General features: G+C 27.4%; 1 protein-coding gene across 1 annotated transcript in view; it reads left to right on the forward strand.

Annotated features, from left to right (window-relative positions):
* Positions 1 to 15474, forward strand: part of LOC122272213 (GTP-binding protein REM 1) — a 42119-nt gene that overhangs the window by 23275 nt on the left and 3370 nt on the right. The window contains exon 2 of the mRNA XM_071181740.1: positions 11586 to 11811. Within this exon, the coding sequence (XP_071037841.1) occupies positions 11586 to 11811 (226 nt within the window). The remainder of the gene's footprint in view (positions 1 to 11585; positions 11812 to 15474) is intronic.

Genomic DNA, 15474 nt, shown 5'->3' on the forward strand with positions numbered 1-15474 from the left:
TCATCCAACAATCTGTTTAGTTTTTATGTTTTTATTCGGCCTTCACCTTCAGTAATTCTGCATATTTTACGTATAATATGGAAAAAATAAGTCGATGGTTCTGCAGATGCCTCTTAAACTACTATCAATTGTTTAAGTGCCTAATTAAGAAAAGACCAACAAAATAACTTGTTTTTATCATAATAAATAAACTACTAAAGAGTATCTAAAGACAATAAAAGAATAATAACAAAAGTAAGTGAAAGTTTTTTTTAAGTGTGTTTTATAGTTTTGCAGCAACTTTTTGTATTGAAGTTATTTACAATGCGTTATGTAAAATGTTTGAAGTTGAAGTAAATTGTTGGGATGTGTGAATGCTTTCGTTCGAAACTGAATGGTATCCACATAGAAGTGTGAAAAATGGTAAAATATCCTTTTTGGAAATATGTTAATAGTTTAATGTTTTGTATTGAAGCTATTTACGATGTGTGAAGTAATTGTTTAAGTAAAGAGTTGTGCTGAGTAAATGTTTTCGTTCGGAACAGATTGGTATCCACTTATAAATTTGAGAAATAGTAAAATATCTTTATTGGAAATACAATTATAGTTTAAAGTTTTGTAAAGTCAAAATTAATCATATATTGACTAGAAATTCTACACATCAAAAATAGTTCATAAAATGTGTCAAAAAGAGCACAGTTCACGTGTCTGTGACATTTTTGCAATATTGTTTCAAATTCTGTCGACTCATCTAATTTTCACTCGACTTAATAATTGGGTTTACGCTTTTTAATTTTTTAATTGGACTTCATACGAGAATTCGATTTTGCACTTCATCTGCTCAAATATTTAATTTTAATTACTCCCTTCTATGTTTTTTTTATCAATTAAGTCTTCTGATTTGTCAGGCTCTAATTGACAAATATTTTCAAAATCTGAATCAGAAAAAGTTTATAAGAGGGCTAAGACACGATGAAAAGACTAATTGAAATTTGAAAATGAAAGAAATAAAAAAATACCTACTTCTTTTACTCTTTTGGTAACTATAAATATTTCTCAGAAACAATATAACCCTTGAAATGACAATGTTCCAAAAAATTTCCTGTTTGATTTTTAACAAATATTTTATTTTTAAAAATGTTAAATGGCATTTTAAGTTTGATGCCAAATAGAGGATTATAATCTCCCTTTAAAACCTTTTAGGTATCGAAGCCGTATTATCAAAAAATGAATGCTTGGTCAATTATTAAAAATGAAATTCTATTCTATTTCTAAAATTCAAAATAAAAAATCAAATAATTATTGTAAAGAGCCGAACTAAATGCAAAATATGCTTCATAATGTAAATTCAAAATTTTTGAAAAATAATATTATTTGAATTATAATTGCTCATTACGTTCATGTTCAAAGTCTATGTTCATTTTTAGAAAATTACCTGGTAAACTGTAAATATTGAATATTTACTTTATTTTAAGAAACAGTATAAATCATCTGAAATTTGTTACGGTAATTGTTATTTATATTAACTTTAAATTATGCAACAAACCTACAGTTTTACCAACATAAAATCAATATTAAATTTAAATAAAAACCATTCCAAGATACCATACGAGAACAAATCCAATGCTTTACGATCTCATTATTTGCTTAAATCTCATAATATTTCAATATGAATATGGCCTGTAAATAAAATAATACACAGTTAGAATTTTCATTCTGAAAATAAGAGAAAGTAACCGGCAGCAGTCGGTCTATCCAATAAACTATTTAGTTTATGGTTAGAAACATTTTCTTAACTTTATGGTTTTAAAACCGTTGACAACTGCTACTGTTCTAAAGCCAGGGCTCGCGATAAGGACTTGGATTATTAGCTAGTAAATTAGCCAAGTATCAAAAGTACTTAAAAAATACTTAGTAATCATAAAAAAACTTAACAATTTTTTATGATTGAATTTTTTTCCGTAAAATCAAAAAAACAAATTTACCAGTAATTGAATTATTTTATGAAATGCTAATTCCAATCAAGAGTCGATTTGCAGTTTCAAAATGAAGTTCAAAATGAAGTTCAAAATGAAGATAAAACAAAGGAAAATTACAGACATGTGAAGAAAAAAAAGGGAGGGGGGGGGAGAAAAATAACAGTAAAAAAAAAAAAAACAACTGGGAAAGGAACAACAAAAGAGGATGGAAAAACAGCAAAGAAGGATTAAAAAAAATTAAAAATCCGGGAAAAAAAGAGTGCTTTTTAATATTGTATCAATGTAACCAAAGCATAATGTGTCAATACAATAGTGTGAAGAGCACTCAAAACATTTTTTACAAACATTTTCCCAGTTGTTTGTTATTTTTTTATTATTATTTTCCTTTCCCCCCCTTTTTTTCTTCATATGTCTGTCTGTTTATTTTTATATATTAAATATATAATTTCACCAAGATACACTTTTTCTCGCCGAGTTTACAATTTTATCGCATTTGAAAAGGTGGCGAATGCTTAGCGTGCGGCCAGAAAACTGTAAATGCAAAAATATATGATTATATGTAACCAATCGCAATTAGCTTCCATAAAAATGAAACTGCTTCTTAACTATAAAAATGAAATGAGACTGAATTTTTGATATGTAGTGGCGGAAGCCGGAAAGAATGACTTAAAATTAAAAATACTAAACTAAAAATAAGTCAAATTTCGTTATCACTAGAATTTTTTTTTTTTTAAAGTGGAGCAAATTGGAATCTCTGGGATTGCTACCCTTGTTCAGTATGTCACCAAATTGACCGATTAGTCTTCTCAGCTACAGTATGTACCCAGCTGCACAGTATAAAATAGCTCATGCTGAATATTATCTCTAATTATCTATTGAGACAATTTTTGGCATCGAAAACAATATCATTAAATATATATACTAAATTTCAAAAAGATAGAAATGGATTTTTATTGAAAAATAATTTATTTAAAAATATGAATAAAGCTTTTAAATAGGCATATTCTATACATTCTACCGAATAAACTAACACAAAGAATACAATTTGAAAGCTTCAAATTGGACTGAATTACTTTGGTACTACAGAAAAGAAACGACTTCATGATCTTAAGCATGAAAAAGACAAATGGAAAAAAACCGGTCGAACATGCGTCATTCACCACGTCATCACCGTAGTTAACCTACGCATATAAAAACGTCAAGTCACTAAACACGGTTTTCGCAAATAATATATACATTTCTTTTACGATCAATAAACTATCAATAAAACCCAGAAAAAACTTAATTTTATTATTTATTTATCTAACGATGACAAATTGTGTCTGATTATTTTTTTTTCCTTAGGCAATAATAAATAATTTTCTCAGTCCCAAAGAGTAATATTTTTCAAAAAAATGTTTTATATATTTTAAATTTGAACATGCCTTTTTTCCCCAATTATATACCATAAAACCTAAAACAAAAAGGGATTAAAATTTAACATACTTCACAACATACTTCAAACCCTCTTACAAATCAAGATTATTTGTTTTATCATCTACTTTCATCTTTTAAGGTGTAAAAGTACATTAAGCAAAAATAGAGAAATTTATACTCTACTTTTATCATGCTAATACGCAAACTCCGGTCATGTGACATAATTTAAAAATAGAACATGCAACATTTAAAAACAGATCATGCCTTTTTTTCCCTATTATATACCATAAAACCTAAAACAAAAATGGATTAAAATTTAACATACTTCACAACATACTTCAAACCCTCTTACAAATCAAGATTTTTTGTTTTATCATCTACTTTCATCTTTTAAGGTTATCTGAAGTACATTAAGCAAAAATAGAGAAATTTAAACTCTACTTTTATCATGCTAATACGCAAACTCCGGTCATGTGACACAATTTAAAAATAGAACCACTTCAGTTTTTTTTCTTTGGAGTAAAGTAATTCTCCTGCTTGCACTAATGTTTGTTTTAATAAAAGGTAATCGGAAACTCATCTATCTCCGACAAAACTAGGTTTTCAAACTTCAACTTAAATAACTACTTTACCGTCCAGTGGATCAGTCAAGTTTATTTTCATAAAAAAGTTAAATGAGTTTAACTTTAGTCAAAAGAGTTAACTTTTTTTAACNACATTAAGCAAAAATAGAGAAATTTAAACTCTACTTTTATCATGCTAATACGCAAACTCCGGTCATGTGACACAATTTAAAAATAGAACCACTTCAGTTTTTTTTCTTTGGAGTAAAGTAATTCTCCTGCTTGCACTAATGTTTGTTTTAATAAAAGGTAATCGGAAACTCATCTATCTCCGACAAAACTAGGTTTTCAAACTTCAACTTAAATAACTACTTTACCGTCGAGTGGATCAGTCAAGTTTATTTTCATAAAAAAGTTAAATGAGTTTAACTTTGGTCAAAAGAGTTAACTTTTTTTAACAGTTTATTCTGCAAATAGTATAAATTTTTTTCTTACTTTTCAAAAAGTGTATTTTAAACAGTATTAATATTTATGCATCATTTTTAAATTATTATATATATTTTGGCCTCTAGCAAGCATTCCCATATAAGTAAAAAAACCAAATTGTTGACATTTATCTTCTTAATACCATTTGCAAAATTTTCAGTACAATATTCTTTTTTATTTACAATACATAAATAGGTGAATGAATTTCGTTATTATTTTCAGTAAAGCACTTTATATTATATTTAAAAAAATTTAATTATTAATATACTATTTTTAATATGCTTTGAAAAATGTTGAACAGAATTAAAATATGTTATTGACAGAAAAATGCTCTATCCTTCGGAATATTATACATGAGACTAAATAAGGAATATTAAATTATTATGTTCTTTATTAATGTCTGTAAACTAAGCTCTTTATACATCTTTAACCGTACGCACGTTTTAAAGGAGATATTGTCATGATTCTATACTATATATTGCATTCATAAGCAATAAAACAGAAGAACAAAAATAAAATAAGAAAACAGTTGATATCGTTAACTGAATTTCTCTTAGATCAGCAATAAAGTTCCTAAAATATGTTTGGCTAATCATATACAGTTTAGAGAATTAAAATTATTATATTTTTAAGGGTTCGTATTTCTGTATAAATATGTCAAAGTATAAGAAGCTTAAAATATTGAACGGCATACTGATTCTGTTATTAAAAAAAGCGACTAAACTCACTTGGTGATATAATATAAAATTAACTTTCAATTAAATACATATTACTTCAAACAGTAATTAATATCTAAAACAAAGAAAAATAATGACATTCGCGTTTGTTTAATCAATTTAAAAAATAATCATTAAAAGTTTATCAAGCGGCCACTAAAATAAGCATGTCACTCATTTTTTCAAAAATATAACAAGAAATGTTCTTTTTAATAAATATTAAAATAAATTATGCTTTCTTTAAATTCATGAAAAAGAGAAGAACGCTAAGACTTTGCTGTAATTTTTTGCATAACTTTTATATAATATATGCAAATAAGTTTTCATTTATTATTAAAATAAATACTGTTTAGTAATTTTTGTTGATCATAGGAACAAGTTAATATTTGTTTTAATTATTCTGGCCATGGTGGTTTTTAACCCTTTAGCGATCTTATTATTTTCAAGAAAACAATAAAAAAAGAGCCAATTTTTTTATTCAAGAAATTGATATAAAAGCACAATGTATATACTAATTTTTAATTTTTGGAATTTTTTAAACTTGAAATTTAAAACTCTATATCTACTCCATATGTTTTCTGATAAAATTTTTATTTGGATTTAAAAGTCTCGTCAGGATTTGGTACACATTTGATGATACTATGAGAGCAGAAATAATTCCACGTTGTATTTTTCTATTTACCATTTGTTTTGTATTTTTGTATAAATCATATTTCAATTATCAAACTCGCCAATTATATTCTCTCATTGCTAAAGGCAATCGATGCGGAAAGGCAGAAACCGTTCAGGTTGAAGCCACCGGTATTAACACATACCACAGGGGTCACTGGTGACCGACGAAGCCAAAATTATTCAAAAAACATAATTCAAGTAAATTTTTAATTTTTTTAATATTATTATCGTTACTAAAATAGTTTGAAGAAATTAATGCAGTATAGAACACACAAAAATAGTTTTATTTATGTACACAGAGATGCCAACTTGCTCCGGACAGCGAATAAATATTTTCAAGTGGTAGTTTATTAATTATGATTCTTAGTTTAATAAATTCAATTTAGTAGATTTTTATCCGCCACTATTTTTGAACAATTCGTAGGGTTACATAATTCACCTAGTTTATTGGATTTGTCATGCCCCTACAAAAACTCCAAGGAAAACTGAAGGAAATAGAAACATGGTGTTTAGACTGGAAATTCAAAGTAAACGGACAAAAATCAAAACTACTAATCATTCAGCATAAAAGAAAAACCATCCTCCCCAAAAATCAAATTGTTCTCTTTAATGAAATTATTCCCATAGTCAAAAGCGCAAAATATCTTGGTCTGATCATTAACAGTAAATTTAATTGGAAAGATGACGTCAAAACAGTTATCAACAAAGCACACGCAGCCTGCCACAGATTACANCCAAAACTGTTCTAAAATTCCAGATGAATGGGATAAGGGCCGCTTCGCGGCCCAGGTGCCCAATAAAATCAAAACACTAGGACTGGATTTGCCATGCCCCTGCAAAAACTCCAAGGAAAACTGAAGGAAATCGAAACATGGTGTCTAGACTGGAAATTCAAAGTAAACGGACAAAAATCAAAACTACTAATCATTCAGCATAAAAGAAGAATCATCCTCCCTAAAAATCAAATTGTTCTCTTTAATGAAATTATTCCCAAAGTCAAAAGCGCAAAATATCTTGGTCTGGTCATTAACAGTAAATTTAATCGGAAAGATGACGTCAAAACAGTTATCAACAAAGCACACGCAGCCTGCCACAGATTACAAATCCTTCTTCAGAACCCCAAAATGGAACTTAGACTTAAACGTTTACTTTACATCTCAATGATCCGTCACATCCTGACTTATGCATCTCCAGCTTGGTGCAACATCTCCACATCACTCCTTAAAAAACTCAAAACATGCCAGAGCAAAATCCTCAGGAAAATAACAAAAGCAAGATGGTTTATCCGAAATAAAAACATACATCGCGACCTCAACATAGATTTTTTAGATCATCATATAGCAAAGCTAAATTTCAGATTTTTTGAAAAAAAACATAAATTGTGACACCACAGGATTCAACGAAATTTTTACTTTTGAAAACTTAAGAGAAGACATAAACCTCAGGCCGATGGCAGCTTACTTTTGTAGTGACGTAATTTTATCTAAAATTCAAAATATTTAAATTCCTTTTACCCCAATTGCATTCCAATTACCAGAAAGAACTACCCTAAAGATCACAATTCAAGACGAATGGGAAAAAGGCCCCTAACAGCCCCAGGTGCCCAGATAAATATTGATGCTGATGATGGATTTGTCATGCTAAACCTTTTAAAAACTAGCAAAATCTGTCTAATATATGCAATTTAATTTGTAGTTATTTACTTTTTGGCCAGACAGACAAGGCATGTAAAATTAGCGTGGCATTCAACCTGTTAATGAACTTTAACCAAAAGAAAAAGAAACACTAAGATACTTTAACATTTGAGTAAAGTTTCAAAAACACGTGTTTGTATTTATATTGTAAGGAATTCTTCTTTTTCACTTTCCTTAAGAGAATTCGACTAACAATGTATTAATGAATTCTGAAAAAAGACGGTGTATCTCAATAAAAATATTTTTTTGCTTGTTTTGAAATAAATGTAAGAAAACTTCAACGACAACTAACAATCGTGTTAAAAACAAATACTTTTAAATTAAACGAACCGTGGAATTAGTACAACGAATTAAAAGTGTGAAAATAATGAAGCTTCTTTGTTTTCAATGGATCAGAGAACCAGTTGTTGATATAGGTCATGTTTGCACGGACATAAAAAAAAGCTATGCAAATATTTTCCTGAGTAATTCCATTTCTCCGAATGAAGAAATGTTTTGAGAAAGCAAACTAATCTTTGTATCCACCAAGGAATAGATTTTAGAAAAATAGTTCGTTGTGAAACGAAAAATTTTATGCAAAATTCTTAGAAATTTAGAGCTTTTTGTTATACCTATAAGAAAAAGTTGAAAAAGAAAGCTTCAAAAATTTTTTCTCAGTTTCTTACATTTTATGTTTTAAAATTGTTAAAAAAATAATCACTACCAATTTTTTAATCAATTTCTTAAGACTAACTTCCAAGTGCAAATATTGGTTTAAATAAAAATATATCTTTCGTACGAGGGGAAACTATAGGTAAGATAGACTAAAAATAACCTGTGTAAAAAATTCTATTCCTTGTTCTATTCCTTGCTTCTTTTGAATTAGAAATTTCGAAATTCAAAAAAAAAAATAATAAACTTACAAAGCAGCCTATTAAATGTAAACATTTGGTTGGATCTTAAATGTAAAATAGAAGGAAAAGAAATTTAGTATATTAAAAAATATATACTTGACTTAGAAAAAAAGACCAATTTAACTGAAGCCTTTCTTTGGTAAATACGCAAAAGAGACACCTCTTGGGAACTAAAATGCTAAAAATAATTTTAAAAAAATAAAAAATGAAATAAAATGAAAAGCAAAATGTACCATATTTTTCTCTCTATAATTACCAACACCAATAATTGCTTTTTCCTTAGAAGTCAATGTTTTTCTCAAAATTAAGGAATATTTTCCTCAGATGAAAATACAGTTATTGTATTTTATGTAAAAATATTTCGTTATTATGTTAATCGTAACGATATGAATATTTTCATGGATTTAAAAAATAATCATCGGCACTGGAAAAAAAAATTACCAGTTAGTGTGACTTGATAAGAAAAAAGTAAATAAAAAGTAATTTTACTTGTTAACGAGACTTATAACAGTTCGGAGACGAAAGGTTTTTATCTCTTCTGATTTAAGTTTTTTTATTAAGAAAAATTTCAGCATGAAAAGTTTACATCTGACAACATCTTATTTTCCTTTTTCTCTCTCTTTCGTTAATTTATTATTTTTTGCTACGTTTGACATCAAGTTAAGAGTGAGCTCGTAAAATAAAGATTTCCAGAGAGAAAGACAAATTTTCTTAACAGAAGGAATAAATATGTATTTTTTACATTTCATTTTAATTATTTGTTTCTTTTTTTCTTCTCATTATTCTGTAATCTTTTCCATGTTTTCTCAATATTTTGAACTTTTTTTGTTAGTTCTATATACTGCAGCCTATACGCAGCAAAAGAAACTTATTAGGTTTCTTAATTTTTTCCTTTTATCCTTTTTGTATTTATTTTTTGTGTTTATATATATATATATATATACAGTGGTGGCCAAAAGTGTGGACACTTTTTGAAAGTTTCATGTTCTTCAACTTTGTGTGCTTGTAGAATATATTAATTTTCACTTAAATACAAAAGTTTATATATCAAATTGAAGTCAATTTAATGTAAAATTTAATAATGAATATAGTATTACAATATCTGTATTACAAAAAAAGTTATGCAACTAATAGTAAGATCTATCTTAGATTTGCATTTTTTTAAAGTGCTACTTACACAATCCATATTTAGTAGGATAACCCTTATTTTTTAAGACAGCTTCCCAGCTTCTTTTCATTGAGTGAACGACTGTTTGAAGTTCATCTTTCGTAATCACATGGTGCCAAGAATCAATTATAGCTTCAATAAGTTGTCTTTTATTGGATGGACGTTTTTTTCGTGCAAGAATTTTCAAACGTCGCCACAAATTTTCAATTGGATTGAGATCAGGNCAGAGTTTTTTTTTTCTTTCTATATTTCGATAGTAAAGTGAAAGAAAGATATATATATACATACAATCTTTCAGTTTATAGCACTTAAAATTGCAATATTTTTCAAACAAATTGGAATTTCGAAAAATCACGTTATGACTACAAATAGAAATGGTTATTTCGGCAACTCAAATTTCAGCTCCGGAGTTGCATTTCAGCTGGATGCAGTTCGGCTCGAATAGTATTTTTTACAGCAAGTTTAACAGCAATAACTCTTATACTAATTATGGAACAATAATTTTCTTTGTTTCGTTACTCTCTCTGTGCACTTTCTATTACTCAACGTATGTTTAAATGGTTTAGTTTTTAAGCAGGGAATATCATAACTTTAAGTTATTCATAACTTAAAGTTATCATAACTTGAAAAAGTGAAATGCATTTTAAGGTTTCAGCGATTGTAGTCTGTATTCCAAACAGAAGTGATAGTTGTATTAGCTATATCGAGGGTACAAAAAAATATTGTAAATGTTTACTTACATTACTCATAACTAATAAATACGAGAAATTTTTTTTCTTCATAAACATCAATCAACATCTTTAGTTTATTTTGATTATCTCTAATTTGAAGTAATCAATATCTCTCTCCCACAACAACTTAGGTAAAAACGTGGGTGTACTGTCCTTGACTCAAAAGAAATTGGACTCGAACTTTTTAATGCGTCGTTCTATGAAAAGAAATAGTTTTGTAATGTATTTATTTGAAAATTTTACTATCATTTGACACCTTGTCAATTGATGTATTTCAACCGTTTCCTTACCTGACTCTTATTTTGCAATAGATGTCTGTATATTTCGCAGTAAGATGCCTTTTGAAAAAGATGGTAGCGCGTTTGCATATAAATTGTATTGATATTTTTTTTCCAATTAGATACAAATTTAATTAAAAACATGGCAATTATTTGATTATAGAACAGGATAAGTAACACTGGATATAATTTTTTTTAATTATTAACATATTCTGATTTATCGAAATATTCTAGCTTCTCCAATTATATGTGCTAATAACGAAAAATATGAGTTACTAGTCTTTAACATTTCGAAAAAGAGACATGTTCTAAAAATGCGACAATGGTGCTTGAAAGGTTAAAAGGTGATGGTTTTAAGTGATTTTCTTGGGAATGAAGAATAAACGTGAAATTAAATTTCTGTCATAATGTTTAGAATGAATGAATAGAATAAGTCATTATAATGGGTGTTATTTTTAACGTAGAATCTGTGGAACAATTAATGAAATTTCATTTGTCGGTCGTTATGATGGAAGGGTCGTAGTTAAGAGAGTAGACTGTTCTTATAAAATTAGTTTTATCTATTCACATTTTGTAAAAAAATATACATATAAGTCTAGAATAAACGGAACCTATATTTATTGCTTATTATCATGTAAGAGTAATAATAATAGGAGTCGTACTAAATAGCGTACACTGTATTTATTAAGTTATTTTTATCTATTCTCAATTTGTAGAGAAACATATAAATCTGTAAAATAACGAACGGAATTTTAATTATTCGTCGTTATAATAAAAGGCTCATACATATAATAATCAAACTAAATAGCATATACAGTATTGTTAAATTATTTTTTATCTATTCCCATTTTGTAAAGAAATATATGAGGCAACATAATTTTTTTTATTAAAATATTTATTCATTTGCATGTTTTACTTGCGAGAACTTACGTTGGAATTGTACAACATATATTTCTTTCCAAAACTTACCTCTATAGAATATTTATTTTGCGAAATTCAATATTTTTCAGCCTTCCCTTGAAGAGTTTGTGAATGCAGATGCCATTATGGTGACATATACAGTTACGGATCGAAACAGCTTTCGAAGAGCCGTCCTCTGTCTAAACACAATGAGGAATATTGCCAATAGGCAACCACCCGCATCTCTCCCACTGGGACCTGGATTACGTTCAAAGGCTGTCATACTTGTCGGCAACAAATCAGATTTAGCTCGGGTTCGATCGGTGACGACAGAAAGTAAGTTTATATTAAACAGAGTTTTTTTTTTCTTTCTATATTTCGATAGTAAAGTGAAAGAAAGTAATATTTTTGATACTTTCTATTCAATGGAGGTTTACCATGTTTGATATATTCAAATTTATATTCGAAGTTAACTTTAATGGTTTGTTCAGAAACTTCATATGTAGGAGTTGTGACTCAAAATCTAAATAAAGGAGCTCACTCTATGTAAACAGTGGATGAAACTGTCTACTTCACTTAGTCAATACTTGTCGTTGTATCTGAGAAAGACAATACATGGAATTAGATATTTGCTTTAAAATATAAAATATCATTTATCATGTTTAAAATTATAAGTGCTTTTCCATTTAGCTTCAAATATCTATACACATATTGTTTCTATTTAGCTACAAATATGTAAACTATTCATATTTTAATGAGTAAAATATATTTTTAATCATCTCTTATAAATCTTTACTTCTCAATTGTAACAGTGCAGTGAATGAAAACCTGAAATAATAAAGAGAGTTTCTAACACATATTGCTTCTATTTAGCTACAAATATGTAAACTATTCATATTTTAATGAGTAAAATATATTTTTAATCATCTCTTATAAATCTTTACTTTTCAATTGTAACAGTGCAATAAATGAAAACCTGAAATATTAAAGAGAGTTTCTAACACGTATTGTTTCTATTCAGCTTCAAGTATCTAAACTATTCATATTTTTATGTGTAACAGATATTTTTAATTATTTTTTTAAATATCTTTAGTTCTCAATTGTAACAATGCAGTGAATGAAAACCTGAAATATTGAAGAGAGTTTCTAACACATATTGCTTCTATTTAGCTACAAATAACTAAACTATTAATCTTTTTAAGAATAACAGATATTTTTAATTATTTCTTATATATATTTACTTCTCAATTGTAACAATGCAATGAATGAAAACCTGAAATATTAACGAGAGTTTCGAACACATATTGTTTCTATTTAGCTTCAAATATCTAAACTATTAATATTTTTATGAGAAACAGATATTTTTAATTATTTCTTATATATATTTACTTCTCAATTGTAACAATGCAGTGAATGAAAACCTGAAATATTAAAGAGAGTTTCTAACACATATTGTTTCTATTTAGCTACAAATATCTAAACTATTCATATTTTCATGAGTAAAATATATTTCTAATTATCTCTTATAAATCTTTACTTTTTAATTGTAACAATGCAATGAATAAAAACCTGAAATATTAAAGAGAGTTTCTAACACGTATTGTTTCCATTTAGCTTCAAGTATCTAAACTATTCATATTTTTATGTGTAACAGATATTTTTAATTATTTTTTAAATAACTTTAATTCTCAATTGTAACAATGCAGTGAATGAAAACCTGAAATATTAAAGAGAGTTTCTAACGCATATTGTTTTAAATATTAAAAAAAATAATCCGAAGAAACTGAAGATGTAAGACATTATTTGTTTAAAAACTTCATTCTCTTTCACTTCAAAAATGTATTTCCTGACTATTATTTCCAATTTGTATATTTTTTTTTAGAAGCGAAGAGTTATTTCCGATTTCTGTANTAAAGAAATAAGCATATAAATCTGTAGAACAAAACACGGAACTTTCATTTATCGGTTGTTATGATGTAATTGTAATAGGAGTCGTTTAAATAGCGTACACTGAATTTTTTAAATTATTTTTATCTATTCACGTTTTGTAAAGAAACATATAAATCTGTGAAACAACGAACGGGACTTTATTTATCAGTCGTTTTGATGAAAGAGTAATAGTATTAGGAGTTGTACTAAATAGCGTACACTGTATTTCTTAAATTATTTTTATCTATTCACATTTTGTATAGAGACATATAAGTCTGTGGAACAACCAACGAAATTTTATTTTATTGGTCGTTGTAATGAAAGGCTCATACTAATAGGAGTCAAACTAAATAGCGTATACTGTATTATGAAATTATTTTTTATCTATTCCCATTTTGTGAAGAAATATATAAAGCAACATTTTTTTTTCACTAAAATATTTATTCATTTGCATGTTTTACTTGCGGGTACTTAGTTTGAATTGTACAACATATGTTTCTTTCCAAAACTTACCTCTATCGAATATTTATTTTGCGAAATTCAATATTTTTCAGCCTTCCCTCGAAGAGTTTGTGAATGCAGATGCCATTATGGTGACATATACAGTTACGGATCGAAACAGCTTTCGAAGAGCCGTCCTCTGTCTAAACACAATGAGGAATATTGCCAATAGGCAACCACCCGCATCTCTCCCACTGGGACCTGGATTACGTTCAAAGGCTGTCATACTTGTCGGCAACAAATCAGATTTAGCTCGGGTTCGATCGGTGACGACAGAAAGTAAGTTTATATTAAACAGAGTATTTTTTTTTCTATATTTCGATAGTAAAGTGAAAGAAAGTAATATTTTTGATACTTTCTATTCAATGGAGGTGTACCATGTTTGATATATTCAAATTTATATTCGAAGTTAACTTAAATGTTTAGTTCAGAAACTTCATATGTAGAAGTTGTGACTCAAAATCTACACAAAGGAGCTCACTCAATGTAAACAGTGGATGCAACTGTCTACTTCACTTAGTCAATTCTTGTCGTTGTATCTGAGAAAGGCAATACATGGAATTAGATATTTGCTTTAAAATATAAAATATGATTTATCATGTTTAAAATTATAAGTGCTTTTCCATTTAGCAACAAATATCTAAACTATTAATATTTTTATGAGTGAAATATATTTTTAATTATCTCTTATATATCTTTACTTCTCAATTGTAACAATGCAGTGAATGAAAACCTGAAATATTAAAGAGAGCTTCTAACACATATTGTTTCTATTTAGCTACAAATATCTAAACTATTCATATTTTCATGAGTAAAATATATTTCTAATTATCTCTAATAAATCTTTACTTTTCAATTGTAACAATGCAATGAATAAAAACCTGAAATATTAAAGAGAGTTTCTAACACGTATTGTTTCCATTTAACTTCAAGTATCTAAACTATTCATATTTTTATGTGTAACAGATATTTTTAATTATTTTTTAAATAACTTTAATTCTCAATTGTAACAATGCAGTGAATGAAAACCTGAAATATTAAAGAGAGTTTCTAACGCATATTGTTTTAAATATTAAAAAAAATAATCCGAAGAAACTGAAGATGTAAGACATTATTTGTTTAAAAACTTCATTCTCTTTCACTTCAAAAATGTATTTCCTGACTATTATTTCCAATTTGTATATTTTTTTTTAGAAGCGAAGAGTTATTTCCGATTTCTGTAATTTTAAAGCGAAGACTGTTATTTCGTATTTGCATATTTTTGATAAGAATGGAGCTTTTAATCAAGGACCATTTTCTTATTATTTAAAAATAATTATTGTATATTGAACTAAAAAATGTCGAAGGCACAATACTATTCTATACAACACCAAAATCTAATAATCCAAATGTCAAGATTCCATTTAATTCCAAGACTTCTAATGATCCTTAATATCTAATTTCAATATAGTCTAGCTTATTGTACGGACGAAACGATCTGCAAATCTTTTTTTCTATCTATCTGTAGACACCCCTAATATATAGTAAAAGTACAGCTCTTCGCAACATTAAATTATCTACAAATAGAAA

Source organism: Parasteatoda tepidariorum, chromosome 6 (genome assembly GCF_043381705.1).
Source record: "Parasteatoda tepidariorum isolate YZ-2023 chromosome 6, CAS_Ptep_4.0, whole genome shotgun sequence".
In the NCBI taxonomy this organism is placed as follows: Eukaryota; Metazoa; Arthropoda; class Arachnida; order Araneae; family Theridiidae; genus Parasteatoda; species Parasteatoda tepidariorum.